The sequence below is a fragment of the Schistosoma mansoni genome, chromosome 3 (genome assembly GCF_000237925.1).
Source record: "Schistosoma mansoni strain Puerto Rico chromosome 3, complete genome".
Lineage (NCBI taxonomy): Eukaryota > Metazoa > Platyhelminthes > Trematoda > Strigeidida > Schistosomatidae > Schistosoma > Schistosoma mansoni.
In genome coordinates, this window is record NC_031497.1 from 12,709,187 (window position 1) to 12,723,957 (window position 14,771).

The following is a 14,771-nucleotide window of genomic DNA, read 5'->3' on the forward strand; positions in this document are numbered from 1 at the left end:
ATAGATCCAATAGGTTTACCAAGCATAGAATTCAATAAGAATGTCACAATTGTCTATAAATATAGATGATATGCAATGAATATTTCATTTAACATATTTGCAGATATAGCAGAACGATGCAGATGTGAATTAGAGTGTATTTAATGAGGAGCAGTAACAATGCCACGATATGTTGTACTCAAAACGGAAGGAAGTCAAGTTACAAGTGTTCAAAGTAATACACTTAAACAACAAGTACAATTGTTTAATGCTAAATGTACAGAATATGAAAATACATGCGTAAACTATGAAAAATTATTTACAAAATAGGTTTTATGGTCCTATCTCCACAAATCATTTTCAAACTTCATCTGAAAGAAGTTTAGAAAAGGCGAACACCCCATTCGGGGTTTCTGAAGCAGCTTGTGGAACTGATTGAGCAGGGAATAATCGCATCATAGGTATATATGTTTTGGTACGATGAACAGAATCTGGATGAAGAGCTTTCGCAAAACCGACACGGTTTTTGCCCATATCGAATACTGTATAAAATTTACCTATGAATATATCTCCTAATATCCATAATTTCCTCTTCGGTAGGTCCAATCCCATGAAACCGGTTAGGCAAATCTCAGAACCCATTTTAGATACCTGTATCGAAATCAAAATCATTCACAGAAACAATCAAACATTTTTTACTGAAAAAACTAATATGCAGGTCGACGTAGTAACACAATAAACGATAATTATACACAAGGAGTAGTACTTATTAACCCCACCTGTAGCCCTTCTAGGGTTACTGATGGCCTCAAACCTGGATAAAAAGACGGGGTTAGGCATGGAATCACCAACACCATCCCGTAGAAAACAACCCTGCTAAAAATACAATAACCAGAAAAAAACAATCAAAATCTGTCCTGGGAGTTAAGGGATCTACATTTAGAAGAATTATGACGCCTCATGATGAAAGCCGAGATTCTTCGCAAGTCATGGGTCAATGCCCCTTCTAACGGCCAGAGCAACAATTAATATAGGTACATGGAATGTCCGGACAATATGGGAAACTAAGAGGACTAGTCAAATAGCTGCAGAAATGAAGGGATACAAATTGATGGTTCTTGGAATCAGTGAAACCCATTGGACCCAAGCTGGACAGCAAAAGCTAGATTCTGGTGAGATGCTTCTGTGCTCCGGTCACGAAGGCGAAAATGCTCCACACACTCAGGGAGTTGCTCTGGTGCTGTCCAGAGAAGCACGAAACGCACTTGTAGAATGGAAATCTCATACATGCAGAGGCATCGAAGCATCATTCAAAATAAAGAAGGGATCACAATGAATGTTATCCAATGTTGAGCACCTACCAATGATAGCAACGACGACAATAAGGATCAGTTTTACGAGAGGCTGCAATCAATCATAGAGAAGTGTAAAATCCAAACCTAAATTCCAATAGGTCTGGTTGTGGCCGAATAACCGTTGCATAGTTTTAGACACTCGTGTCCCGGTTTAAATCAAAACAAGGTATTATGGTCGACACGGTTCTAAACGAATATTATCACCCGGTTATTCAACCAACAATTGATACCAAAATATTCAATCAGAAACACCAAAAGGTAAGCGTTATTCTATCATTTCTGGATAGATCAAGTAAAATTCCGTCTGAGCAGCTGTTTTATAAAACAAAGTGTTTCAATATCTGGGAAAGTGCTCCAAATTACAACCAAAGATGCACAATCCCAGTCAAAATCAAACCACACAATCAAATAGCGAGCAGTCAATATGGCAGACGCCAGAATAATAGCAATTCAGTCTTCAGTAATAAGGATAGTAGGTTGATGAACCTGTGTTAATCCTGACAGATTTCCTTCCAGTGAAGGTCCAGCTTCTTTTTGAAAATGTTCACTGATGGTGCTGATACCACTTGTTCTGGTAAAGCGTTCCAGTCATTGACCACTCGATGAGAAAAACGGGACCCCACCTTTAGTTTATTAGATCGCGGTTTCAGAACCTCCTTGCTATGACCCCGGAGATTATTAGTGCTGGAGGGAGCAAAAAGATAAGACATATTAACACCCAGATCATAATTAAAGATACGAAATGCCAGTATAAGGTCACTTCGCGTCCTACGATAAGATAAGGGGAAAAGATTTAGACGTTTTAAACGCTCATCGTAAGGGAGTTTAGAAAGACCCTTTACTAATTTTGTCCCTACACGCTGGACACGCTCAAGCGATTTAATATCCTTTATCAGACAAGGGCTAGCTGCTTGGATACAGTATTCTAAGTGTGGCCTTACATAGGTGGGATATAAAATTCGAAACATATCCTCGTCAAAGCATTTAAATGCTCTGCGAAGCGACCATAGCGCGCGATTAAAACAAACTAGATACAATTCAGTAGAGAACATAGAGACTCAATAAAGAACGATAATAAAACCAAGAAAATTAAACGTCACAGTCTTAATTAGCATCAAAAATGTTAACAACATATACAAATAAAGAACGCGTAAGGAAGAAATCACAAGTGTATGCATGGAGGGATTTTCACTTGCAAAATGGATCCAACAAGAAGTTCTTAATAAAGGACCTGATATCCTGATAGACTCAAACGCCAAAGTCGGAATGGATAACACTGAGTATGAAGATATCATGGGACGACATGAACTGGAAGAAAGAAACGAGAATGGTGAGAGATTCGCAAACTTATGTGCCTTCAATACCATGGTTATAGATGATACTATATTACCACACAAACGCATACACAAACCTAAGTAAGTCTCATCCAATCGCACTACAGAGAACCAGATCTATCATATCTGTATCACTAAACAATTCAGAAGGTCAATGGAAGACATGAGAACAAAGAGAGGTGCCAACACAGCTTCGGATCGCCACCTAGTGGTGACAAATGGAGAAACAGCATTACCAAGGTTTTAGATAGCCTTCCTTAGAGATACTGACAAACTCGATGGATTCAAGATAGCTCTCGATAAAAGTCCCCAAGCCTGACAAGATCTACTCGAGGGAGAGGGAACTACTATGGGGGATAACTGGAAAGGGATCAAAGAAGCACTAACTTCAACATATCAAAAAGTTCTGAGCCTCTAGAAGGACTGTCATAAAGAATGGATTTCCATCGCTACGCTAGACGAGATTCAAGAAAGGAAGAATATATAGACAACAATTGACGACAGTCGAATGAGAGCAGAGAGAGTCAAGGCACAGACCGAATGCACAGAAGTGGACAAGAGAGTGAAGAGGGGCATTAGAGCCGACAAACAGATGTACATGGAAGACCTAGCAATGACGGTGGAAAAAGCTGTAAGGGGAGGAAATATGAGACACCTATATGGCACAACGAAGAAACTAGCTAAGAAATATTGTAAACCACGGCGACCAGTCAAGGACAAAAAAGGCAAGCCAATCACTGAGATTCAAGAACATCGGAACAGGTCGGTGGAACACCTTGAATAACTCTGGGATTAAGCAGCCCCACTGAACCCACCAGGTTTCGAAACAGCGCCTACAGACATTCCTATAGAGGTCACCAGATCAACAATCGGAGAAATCAGCATGGTCATCAGACAAATCAAAAGTGCAGTGCAGAAGGAACAGACTGTTATATCCTAGCGAAGACATAAGTACGAGTGACTTCCGGGACATATTAGTGGACGATTATTCTATATCTACTCTTATTGTTTAACTATTGAGTAATTAGATTGCGTATATCTATATTCATCTTATTATAAGCTTTATTTTGACCTATGAATTATTATCATACGAATTACTGTCCGTAAATTATAGTCGGTTTATTGATTACCGTCTCCCACGTTCACAGCCACATCTGGCTTGATCTTGTACAAATATTATTTCCTATTTTATGGCGTGATGCAATCTGTCTGTCTGGTATACAAACCGAGTGTGCTTGAAATAAATTATTCGCATAGTAGAAGCTGCAATTGGTGTTTTTGGACTCACTTGGAAGGGCTAGGTGGACAAGGGACCAATAAGGACGCTAGACTGCTCATACTGGTCGAACGTCATTGATTTGGCACAGTGTTAAGATTAGACAAGTCGTATTCCGATTGGTGTATAAATCACGTGATAAAAAGCCGGACATAAAGTCATAACGAATTGGCATACGGCCTTCTCTTTATTTTTCTAAATTCATAACACAGACAGTATACCAGCCGAAGCACTGACTCTTAACATGCTCCACATTCTATTCAGAAAGATTCGGGGGTAAGAACAACTGCCGGTAGGATGAAAAGAAGGATGCCTCGTCAATATACCAAAGAAAGGAAATCTGAACAAGTGTGAGAACTACAGAGGCATCACACTACTATCAGTGCCAGGAAAATTTTTCAACAGTGTTGTTGAACCGGATGAAGGATTTGGTAGACGCCCAATTTCGAGATCAGTGGGCTGGATTCCGTAACACCACAGATCATTGTTGAACAATCAAGTGAATGGGAACCGTCACTATACACCAACTTCCTTGACTATGAGAAACCGTTTGACAGTAAGAATAGGAGGAGGACCTTATGCAACCTTATTCGACACTATGGCGTACCTGAGAAGACCGTCAACATCACACGACGGGTTACACTGTAAAGTCGTGCATGGAGGGTAGTTGACAGACGTATATCAAGTGAGGACCAGAGTCAGACAAGGCTGCCCACTCTCTCCCTTTCTCTTTCTTCTAATGGTCGACTAGATTATGAAGACCTCCACATCTGAGGAGAAGTATAGAGTACAGTGGACCGATTAGATACAACTAGATGATTTGGACTTCACGGATGACCCAGCTCTTCCACACCATACACAGCAACAAATACAGATGAAGACAACCAGTGTAGCAGCAGCCTATGCAACAATAAGCCTCGAAATCCACAAGAGAAAATGCAGGATCCTCAAATACAACACAGAGGGAACCAACCTAATCACAAGTGATAGAGAAGCTCTGGAAGAGGTAGAAACTTTCACGTATCTGAGCAGCATCACCGATAAACAAGCAGGATCTGATGCACATGTAAAGGCAAGAATTGGCAAAGCAAGGACAGCATCCCTACAATCGAAGAACACATGGAACTCGAAACAACTTTCAGTTAACATTAAAGTCGGAATCTTCAATACAAACGTAAAACAGTTCTACTGTACGGAGCTGAAGCTAGTATTCGTAAACAATTATCTACGCAGGATTCTCAATATCTATTGGCCGGACACCATTGGGAACAACCTACTGTGGGAGAGAACAAACCAGCTTCTAGTTGAAGAGGAAATTAGGAAAAGACACTGGAAGTGGATAGGACATACATTACGGAAATCACCAAACTGAATCACGAGGCAAGCCCTAACCCCGAATCCTTAAGAGAAAAGGAAAAGAGGAAGATCGATGAACACATTGAGTCTAGAACTGGGAGCATAAATGAAAGGAATGAATAGCAATCGAAAACTGCAAAGGATTGCCGAGAACAGAGTCCGATGGGGAATCCTGGTGGACGGCCTATGCTCCTCCATGAGGAGTAACAAGCGTAAATAAGAGTAGTAGTTATTAAAGGTGGGAGAGAATTTGAGTAGGATCAGGAATCAAGCCACCAGTTTATAAGAAGTCACCCGATAAGCGTTTTACCATACGAGTTATGAGATTCATCCGCTCAGTATATTTTAATTTCTTTCTAATTGCAGAGCATTATTCTAAATGATAGAAACTCTGATATCTAATCATATCAACCAATAAGTCATACACAACATAGAACCTCGTACATATTTACATCGGTCGAAGTTGCCACGCAACACTGGCACAGTGAGATAAATTATCAAGACCAACCCCACAGTACTAAAAGTTGTGACAATATCAGTTGTAGTAAAAAGGATTAGGTATAAACAGTAAAAATAAGCAGAAGGATATTTCGAGATTCGGAATCTAAGGGGTGACAAAGAATGAATGCACCCGAGTCATGTCACTCCAACTATTGGTTACGGTAATCATACAGACACCAACCAGGTGATCCACACCTACTTACATAACTCAGTCTAACCGTCAATTACTTCATAGGCTGATGCCACATTTTGGTTTGGTCCTCCCACCTTTCTTCCAGCCTACCCCTACACCAGATATCACCCATAGTGGTAGGTGGTGGTTGGGCACACGTAATGCACGCTCTAACTACCTCATTTGATGAAGATTAACTGCAACACCAACCGACTTATCATCTTTACCCACTACACCATGTCCAACCTCAGGACTTCTCATTCACTGGTCCCAGACCACGCGAAAAGTGCACCGGTGAACTTGCGATTAAATACTAGTAACCTGAAAATATCATCTTTTCTTAATCGACGTGTTTAAAGTCCGTAAAGTGGAAAAAAGGGAACTGCTGTGCAGTAAACTCATTCTTTATTTCACTGGCATTTCACCTATTTCACAAGTGGGCAAAAGCCAATTGAGCTTTCTGAATCCATAAAATGCTGGCATATGTTAATCAGAAAGATACACACATCAGTAAAACAAATCCATGATAGTCATTTGACACCTTTATTCAATTTCGTTTGGTTTTAAATGTAGAGAAAAGACTGAACATTTAGTTAACGCAAATATTAAATATATTTTTATCAGCACGAAAATTTCTCTCTGAGTTCTGACAGACATCTATGCTTCCATCCTAACTAGATATCAGTGTTAGAAATTGACCTGAAATACATATTTGCCACAATGGATGAGGAAATCCAAGTAGAGGGAACAAGTATATAGGATAAAATGATTTTCACTGATATATAGTTAGAAAAAAATGTATATTGATGTGGGTGAAATAAACAGACACACGTTATACGTGTAAGGAAAAACAACGAAAATTACCTTCAATAAATAATCTGTAGGTTCTAATGTCATAGCTTTTCCGTTTATTACAAAATCAATCGTTGGGAGATTGTTTATATTCCCACAAGAAACGGTATAAATACCACCGGGTAGACGAGTGGCTCCGAGCTTTGCATTGATTTTTTGTATTTCGTCTGTTGGACCGGCGATCATCGAAGTGCCAGTATCAGCAATAGCTAGACATCCATCAGGACAAGCCGTCATATCTGAGATAGTCAGCCTGTTTGAAGGAGTATTTTAGAAACATGGTATTTGAGAAGATAAAAATCTAATAGGAACTACAGAACAGAATAGGCAATGTACATCATAAAATTACATAAACACCGACTTTAAAAGCACATACTTAGACTGCAGATTTCTGACAATTGGTTCACCGACGCCCTTTTCGCGTGGTTTGGGACCAGTGAATGAGAAGTCCTGAGGTTGGACATAGTGTTACGGATTATGTTGCAACTAAATACCAAACCGAGCTAGGTTCAAGGGTAGCTATCAACCCACTGGAAAGTATAGATGAACATTGGCTACAATTGCATGACTTACTTCCAGCCCTTTTAAAGATGGTGGTAGCTTAGTTAAGGAAGTGAGTTGTTTACAAACGTCTAACAGTTAGAGGGTATTCCAACATCATGGAATGAGTCGACAGTTGTCCCTATCTTTATAAAGGGTTCACATCACCTATGCAACAACTATCGGAGAATAAGTCTATTTCTGATTCTGTCCAAAGTGTTAGCTTCCGTCATACTTCATGCATTATTCAAAACGAGGGAAAGACTGACTCACAAGAGCAGGCTCGTTTTTGTTTTGGTCGAGGATGCACTAACCATATTCTCATTCTTCGCCGAATGTTAGAACACCGTCATACATACTACAGGTCCACGATCGTGGTGTTTCCTGACACCAGGGCCGCCTTCGACTCGTTGGACAGGACTTTTCTAGGACTGTCTATTGAACACTCTTGAGTCTGGCGCCTTAGACCGCTCGGCCAGGACTTAGTAGCTGAGTGGATAGCGCGATGGCGTTTGAAGCGAAAGATACTGGGTTCGAGTCCCGGAGTGAACATCAACTCTGAGATGCAGGTACATCCAACTGACGAGTCCCGAATACGACGCAATGTGCGTCCTGGATTCCACTGCTAGCCACTATTCATTTTTGCCCCCAAATGCCCTAATACGGCCGAGAGTGAGGAGAGTCCGCTCTCCCTCTCGAAATGCTCTTACATGGCCACGCGTTCATAGCCTCTGCCAGGGGAGTCCTACTCACTGCCTTCTCGTGGCGGGGGTGTTGTTTACGGAATTGAGAGGACGAAAAGCGAACGTCCGGCGCTTTAACCGGGTTGGTGGACACACAAAGTTCACCTAGGGGAGTTGGAAAACCCTGATTCCCAACCAATGGTGAACATGGGCTCCACTATCCTGAAGGAACAAATGGCGTATGAACCAATTGTTGGTCACCGGCTACCATGGGATTGCATCTCCTTACGATGCTCCACTGCCTTGTGGATCAGATCTTTAGGTCAAAGGCTCCGGGTGTGGCCCCCTAAGAAAACCACCTGCTTTAGTTTGGGCACCTAGGCAGTATCACAGCCCTCACACAAATCAAAGATTTGTGCGGCGCATATTTATCTGGTGCTTCCTTGTACCAATATTTATGTGTTCAAATAAATAAATAAATGTCTATTGAAGAAAGGTATTTCTGGTAAGCTTATTAACATATTGGAAGCTCTGTATACAAGCACCTCAGGGAGAATGAGGGCATACAACTACCTCTCTCCATTGTTTCATTTCAAGCGGTGGGGTTAGGTAGGGTTCCCCAAACTCACCATTTTTCTTCACCTTCGCCATCGATGACGTATTAGAAACAGCCCTACTGGATGTAGGTAGTGGTGGTGTGGATCTATCGGCTGGAGAAAGACTTTCGACCTGCAGTATGGGGATGATATTCGCTTACTGTGTGGTGATACCCAAGTCATGCGATCCGCACCTAGTCAGTTAGCAATCGTTGTCCGTGTAGCAAGTGTTTTGCACCTTCTACGTGCAAAACATTTTTACAAGACTGACAGGAGACTGCTTGTATTCTCTCCTGGTAGTGAGCTGTTAGAGGTAGTCGAGGAATTCGTGCGTTTGAGTAGCTGTGAAAATGCTGGTGGTGATAAGATCAATTCACACAGAGTGAGAGCTAGAGAGGCTGATGACAATCTGGATCATCTTTAACGCCCTAGTAATGTTAATCTGTCTGTAGAAGGTCTGAACTACAGTGCGTCGGTCAGAGCAGTTTTGCTTTATACCTGTGAAACCTAGACTCTCCGAGTTGATGATCTTAGATGGCTCTTTCTTTGAGCATCGTTGCTTCCGACGAATTGCTGACATCGAATGGCAACACCATGTTAGCATTTAAGAGGTTTGGCCACATGCGTTCGTGAGCAGTGATGATAATCCAGTTGATGTCACCATCGTGAGACACCGACTTCGGTGGCCTGGACATGTCCCATGAATATCGTCCCAGCGAATCCCACATCGTGCATTACTTGCTGACGCTGGGATTGGTTGGAAGAGGCGGAGAGGTGGTCAGTTTATCACATGGCGTCGTGGTATTAAAGAAAGCCAGTGTTATCTCTAAAAGCATGTCAACAACAAAGTTAAACAAGAATGGCGAAAGTGGACAGCCCTGACGAACACCACTTGAGGTAATCAATTCTGATGACAGTTCGTCATAAGCTCCTATTCAGCCAGTTGTGTTCGAGTAGAGAGCTTTTATGAGGTTAATGTACTTCTTTGGTACTCCTTTCAGTGACAAACACTGCCATAGAACCTCACGATCAACGGAGTCAAATGCCGAGATTCTAAAGTCCTAGCGTCATTTCATCTCTTAACTGAAACAGTCTTCCGGTTGTACATTTCAGTCCCCCTTATCTTTTCATCCTTTCCCTTCCTATTTTCATTATTATGTGTGGCGCATATGTATCTGGTGCCCTTTTGTACCAATATGTATGTGTTTAAATAAATAAATAAAAAGTCCTAGCTAAGGAGGCCTATTGTCCTATTTGGCACAATGTTCGGACATTAAAAGCTCCTACATGTAGTTTAGAGCGTTGTTTCAGGAGACCAGGAATAACGTTCCGTGTACTCGAATCGTTTGCCCTAGCGGTGCGAGGTGATAAAGAGACGTGAGAAGGGTTAGTCGTGGAGATAAGAGAGTTATTAGGAGTAGGAAGGATTTGAATGTGACCAACTTGGTGTCGTGTGCAGTTAAGGGTATGAGGGCTTATTTCACTTCCCGGCTGCCCACACCGTGGAAGGGTATTTCTTGAGGGACCTGAAAAGGAAATTGGATTAGTGTTGGTCTTAACGACCTGGGAGCGTGACCGCAGTGCCCAAGGGACAACTGCTTGAGGCCGGTCATGCACAGCTTTTTTGTGGGGGATTTTTGACGTGTTAGCTCCGTTCTTCAAAGAACCTTACCGCCGGAGACGGATATCCGTGGGATAAGGCGAAGTGTGTATTTTTAGAGTCGACCTTTTCCAACCCCACTCCTCCTTATGGAAAGGCAGCATCGCTGTTATGCTGTTTGTCTGAAGGGAACACCTTACTGATGTCACACCTCTGTACAGTCAGCAGTACGACTTCGCCTTCGGACCTTGGGTTTGATGCTTTTAGTCTCACCGCTCTTCAACCGACCTGTCTGGCATGGTAGAACCTTGAGGAACGATTGTTCCAGCCAGTATAGCTTGATTGGTTCATCACGATAGGCAAGCCCGACCACCACGTTAAGGTAGCAGCAACGGTCGGGATGAAAAAAAGCGGTACAGGACTAGCTTCTGTTGGTCCTTCACGACTTCCTGGTTGGAGTCCTAGAGATTGTGCAACACTGGCTTGAAGCGTTATCAGACATGACTCAGAACAGAAGCCAGTGGCGATCCTGTTGTAACTTTCTTCATAGAAGTAAGAGTAACTTCTTTGACTGCAAGAATTCTTTCTGGTTGTATTTTTATTAAGTGAATTGCTATTATTATTATCATTATTATTCCTGATATTATTGTTAATTCACTCTCAGACACTAATTTCTACCAGCTTTTTATTATGCTCACTTTCCTTTCTGTCTCTTTATAACCTCGTTTTTAATGTGACGTATAAGTCTTTTGCCTTCTACATTAACACCAACGTTTCCTTATGTATGTTTAGAAAATATTATTTAAATAGTGAACCAATTGTCTTAAAAAAGCCACACAACTATCAATAAGAAACCAGTTAAAAGGTTTAGAATAATAAGATTTACTGGACCTTTCCATACAGTTTTAGCTTACTTGTCCATTTTGAACAACCAATAGGACTGTTCCGTTAAGTCCACATAGTTGATTTCGCCGGAGTAATACTTTTTATCGATACCACCAATCATCAGTTCACCACCCAGCACAGCTGATATATTCCTAAATTATAAAGGTCAGACATCACTCTTCGGGACAATAATAAACCTTCACGTGTAACGTTACTGACTGATAGATCAATAATTATATTTACAACATAAGATTCAATAAAGACTGTATCAATATGGAAACAACTAATTTGATTTTGTTCGTTTTTTAATTGACTAGATAACTGACTAATTGAACGAATAATGCAATAGGAAAACGATATTGGCTATAATAGGATTTTTACCAAAAGTTATGGTGAAAAAAATACTTAATGAATATGTGGCATTAGTTTATTTTGGATTCAGAAACCCTATGAAATTTCGCGACGGTTGCTCAGAGAATTAGATATTTAAATTGTCTTAATTCGACCGGTTGAACAGTTTAAAATATTTAAAGGGCTCACTAATGAGTCCAACCATTCCGTGAAAAATAATCTGTGGAATGCCCCGGATAGATTTCACAACACTGGAGATGCACACAACCTGAACAGCTGATTCTTTTGAGTGTTACTTTCACCCAACTACTCCAAAACCTATTTTTCGTCTCCAATCACTAACGAGAACTTATATTTCATGAATGACGGCAAAGCAATATTTCAACGAGAATAGTTGATTTACTTTTAACTTAATGTATAGTCTCCGTACACTAACAACCAGCAACTTGAATGCGATAAACACAGGGCATTAAGCCAACCTGATGCCTATCGTCTACCGGTACTGAGAATTGTCATCCACTATCACTGATCTACGGTAGTAATGTGGACTGTCCAAACTTGGACCGATGTGTGTGCGGAAGACCCTATTGTTTACATGTCTTTTCATGTTATTTCGAATCCGTCTAAGAAAATGTGGTATAAAAACTAATCGTACTGCAACTTTAAAGGACGTAAGCATGTGAAATTTAACACAATTATGCTTATATTAGGGCATTCGGAAAGCTTCAATTCCTAAATTCCTAAGAGGATTCCAGTTCACGAGGTATGCATAGTAAGCATGGTGAAAATAATCAATTGCATACGTATTCAGGGTAAGTAACGACCGAACGCTTATTAAAAAGTTGTAAATACGGAAACTTTTGGTTAGACAGGCCGACTTCTGAATTATATTGATACTAAACAGAATAGAACATCGGTCCTAACAATTAAACCAAATGCTTGAATTTATGGAACCGGATGGTTAGTCGGTCACGTGTATATATGCATATCTATTTAGTCTGGTATACTAATCAGAAGTGCTACCTAACAACAAGCACGTTTTCCCTATACGTTAGTACAGTCACTTCACTGACCCACTTTTACTAACTAAAATGGACCCAAAACGATATTCGTACAACAAACTAAAAGTTCCAAATGGCGGATACCATAAATAACTGAAAATACTGACTTTTTTATGTTCTATAAGAATGTCATTTCAATTTTTTGGCAGTTTTTTTTTGTACTTAAATCCGAGAATTCTAACAGTTGCAGGTTCGTGCTGGCATAACGAAACGTTGGAGTTGATTGTAAAGGCAAAAGTCAGAAATCAGACAACTCATATCAGGCAATACATCCTTATTGTTATCAAAATTATCATCATCGCTGAAGATATTTAAAATAATTACGTGAAAACTATTAGTCAGGTGTTGGTGTGTATTATAAATACGAAAACACTAACTAACCTGCTGAGATAAAAGGAGAATACTGGAGATTCAACTATACCTTGCTGGATCATGTTTACGAATACAGGAGTAACGCCATCCACGGAAATTGAGGGGTAGGCCATACCAAGGATACCATCGAACTTCGCCATGACGAAAACCAACCCTGGTTGTTGTGTCGCTTCCCCAAACGTTTGGCCCTTTACACTCAGTGAGCCCAACTGTTTAAATAATATGATGAGTCAAAGTTCTAATAACCAACCTGAAGGGAATCTGTACTTAAGAACCCACTGAGACTGCCAGTACCGTAATGAACACTGAACTCAGTACCATTCGGGATGTAAGTGGAAGACTTTGAACTGTCATACTTCCTGTGTAGTAGGCAAGCAATGTCAAAGTAGCTACAGTATTTTGACGGCACCCAAAGATTAGACGAACCAGTATCAAATACAACGCTGAATGTCTGAGGTGGCGTACCAATCGTTATATCACCGTAGTATTGAGCCTAGAGCAAGAAATATTGTGTTTAAAAAATCATACATCAAGGTAGTTTTTCAAGTATTCCGGTTGGGGATCAACTCCAGATACCCTGGATAACCAGACCTTCTTAACAATTTCTAGAGAAGTTTCAAACTCAATAAGAGTGCGTTGAGCAGATTTTAACGGATGAAGAGGGATCCTAGGTCTTAACTACTTTTATACACTGTAAATTACCTAACCACTTCAGATGCAACAAGGTGTAGAAGAAGAACTAGAAGCAGCATCTTATCATTCAACTAAAACTCGCACATTAAGACTCACAGTATTCAAATATAAATTAAAACAAACATTCAAAGAATCCAAGGCACTGATAAGTAGCCAATGCACATTCATTCATCTCCTCACTACTACTTCATAGCGTTAACAAGAACTTGCTTTTTTGATTACTTTAATATATTAGTTTTCAATATTCCATCCACAGCGCAAACACCCTGCCAGAACCTCATTGGACTGTACATGACTCATGTCCCTTAAACCATCATATGACATTATCTCATTTCCACTCTTTTAGCGTCTTATAACCTCCGCTTCACTGTTCGGGTAATTAATAAATTTGACTTCTTGGATTATTCTTACCGTCACCTCCCCGCTCCCTTACTTCCGTATTCCGCAGCTTTCCCGTTGCAGTCAACCAATATTCCCACTGGAAATATAACAGCCGCTAATTATGGAAAACATACTGCTCTGGAATCTGATGCCATTCAAATGTGACAAAATGTATTGATGGAGAACCTTGACGTATGTAACTAACAACATAGTATTTTGTAGAGTTTGTGGGATTTTCATAGCACAAAACCACTAACTAATCCTAGCTAGACCAAAACTGAGAACGCTTGGCTAATCTAACCTAACATTGGAGTAATCGACAGTGAGAACCCACAGCTTCAACATATATGCTTAGTAACGTGTACGAATATAACTCTCATTACTCCTCGTGGAGGAGCATAGGCCGTCCACCAGGATTCCCCATCGGACTCTGTTCTCGGCAATCCTTTGCAGTTTTCGATTGCTATTCATTCCTTTCATTTATGCTCCCAGTTCTAGACTCAATGTGTTCATCGATCTTCCTCTTTTCCTTTTCTCTTAAGGATTCGGGGTTAGGGCTTGCCTCGTGATTCAGTTTGGTGATTTCCGTAATGTATGTCCTATCCACTTCCAGTGTCTTTTCCTAATTTCCTCTTCAACTAGAAGCTGGTTTGTTCTCTCCCACAGTAGGTTGTTCCCAATGGTGTCCGGCCAATAGATATTGAGAATCCTGCGTAGATAATTGTTTACGAATACTAGCTTCAGCTCCGTACAGTAGAACTGTTTTACGTTTGTATTGAAGATT

At 40.6% G+C, this 14,771-nt stretch overlaps 1 protein-coding gene across 2 annotated transcripts; it reads right to left on the reverse strand.

Moving 5' to 3' along the window:
- Positions 1 to 339: 339 nt before the first annotated feature.
- On the reverse strand, positions 340 to 13,709 carry Smp_013040.1 (cathepsin D (A01 family); the record flags this gene model as incomplete). Of its 2 annotated transcripts, none has more annotated exons than XM_018799270.1 (7): positions 340 to 630; positions 6,838 to 7,078; positions 11,159 to 11,281; positions 12,923 to 13,122; positions 13,164 to 13,406; positions 13,442 to 13,580; positions 13,616 to 13,709. In XM_018799270.1, 7 exons carry the CDS (start codon positions 13,663 to 13,665, stop codon positions 340 to 342), a joined length of 1,287 nt encoding a protein of 428 aa, XP_018651075.1. The 2 variants fall into 2 exon arrangements, with proteins under 2 accessions (XP_018651075.1, XP_018651076.1); XM_018799271.1 differs by having other exon boundaries at positions 13,442 to 13,586; positions 13,616 to 13,665.
- Positions 13,710 to 14,771: the final 1,062 nt, after the last annotated feature.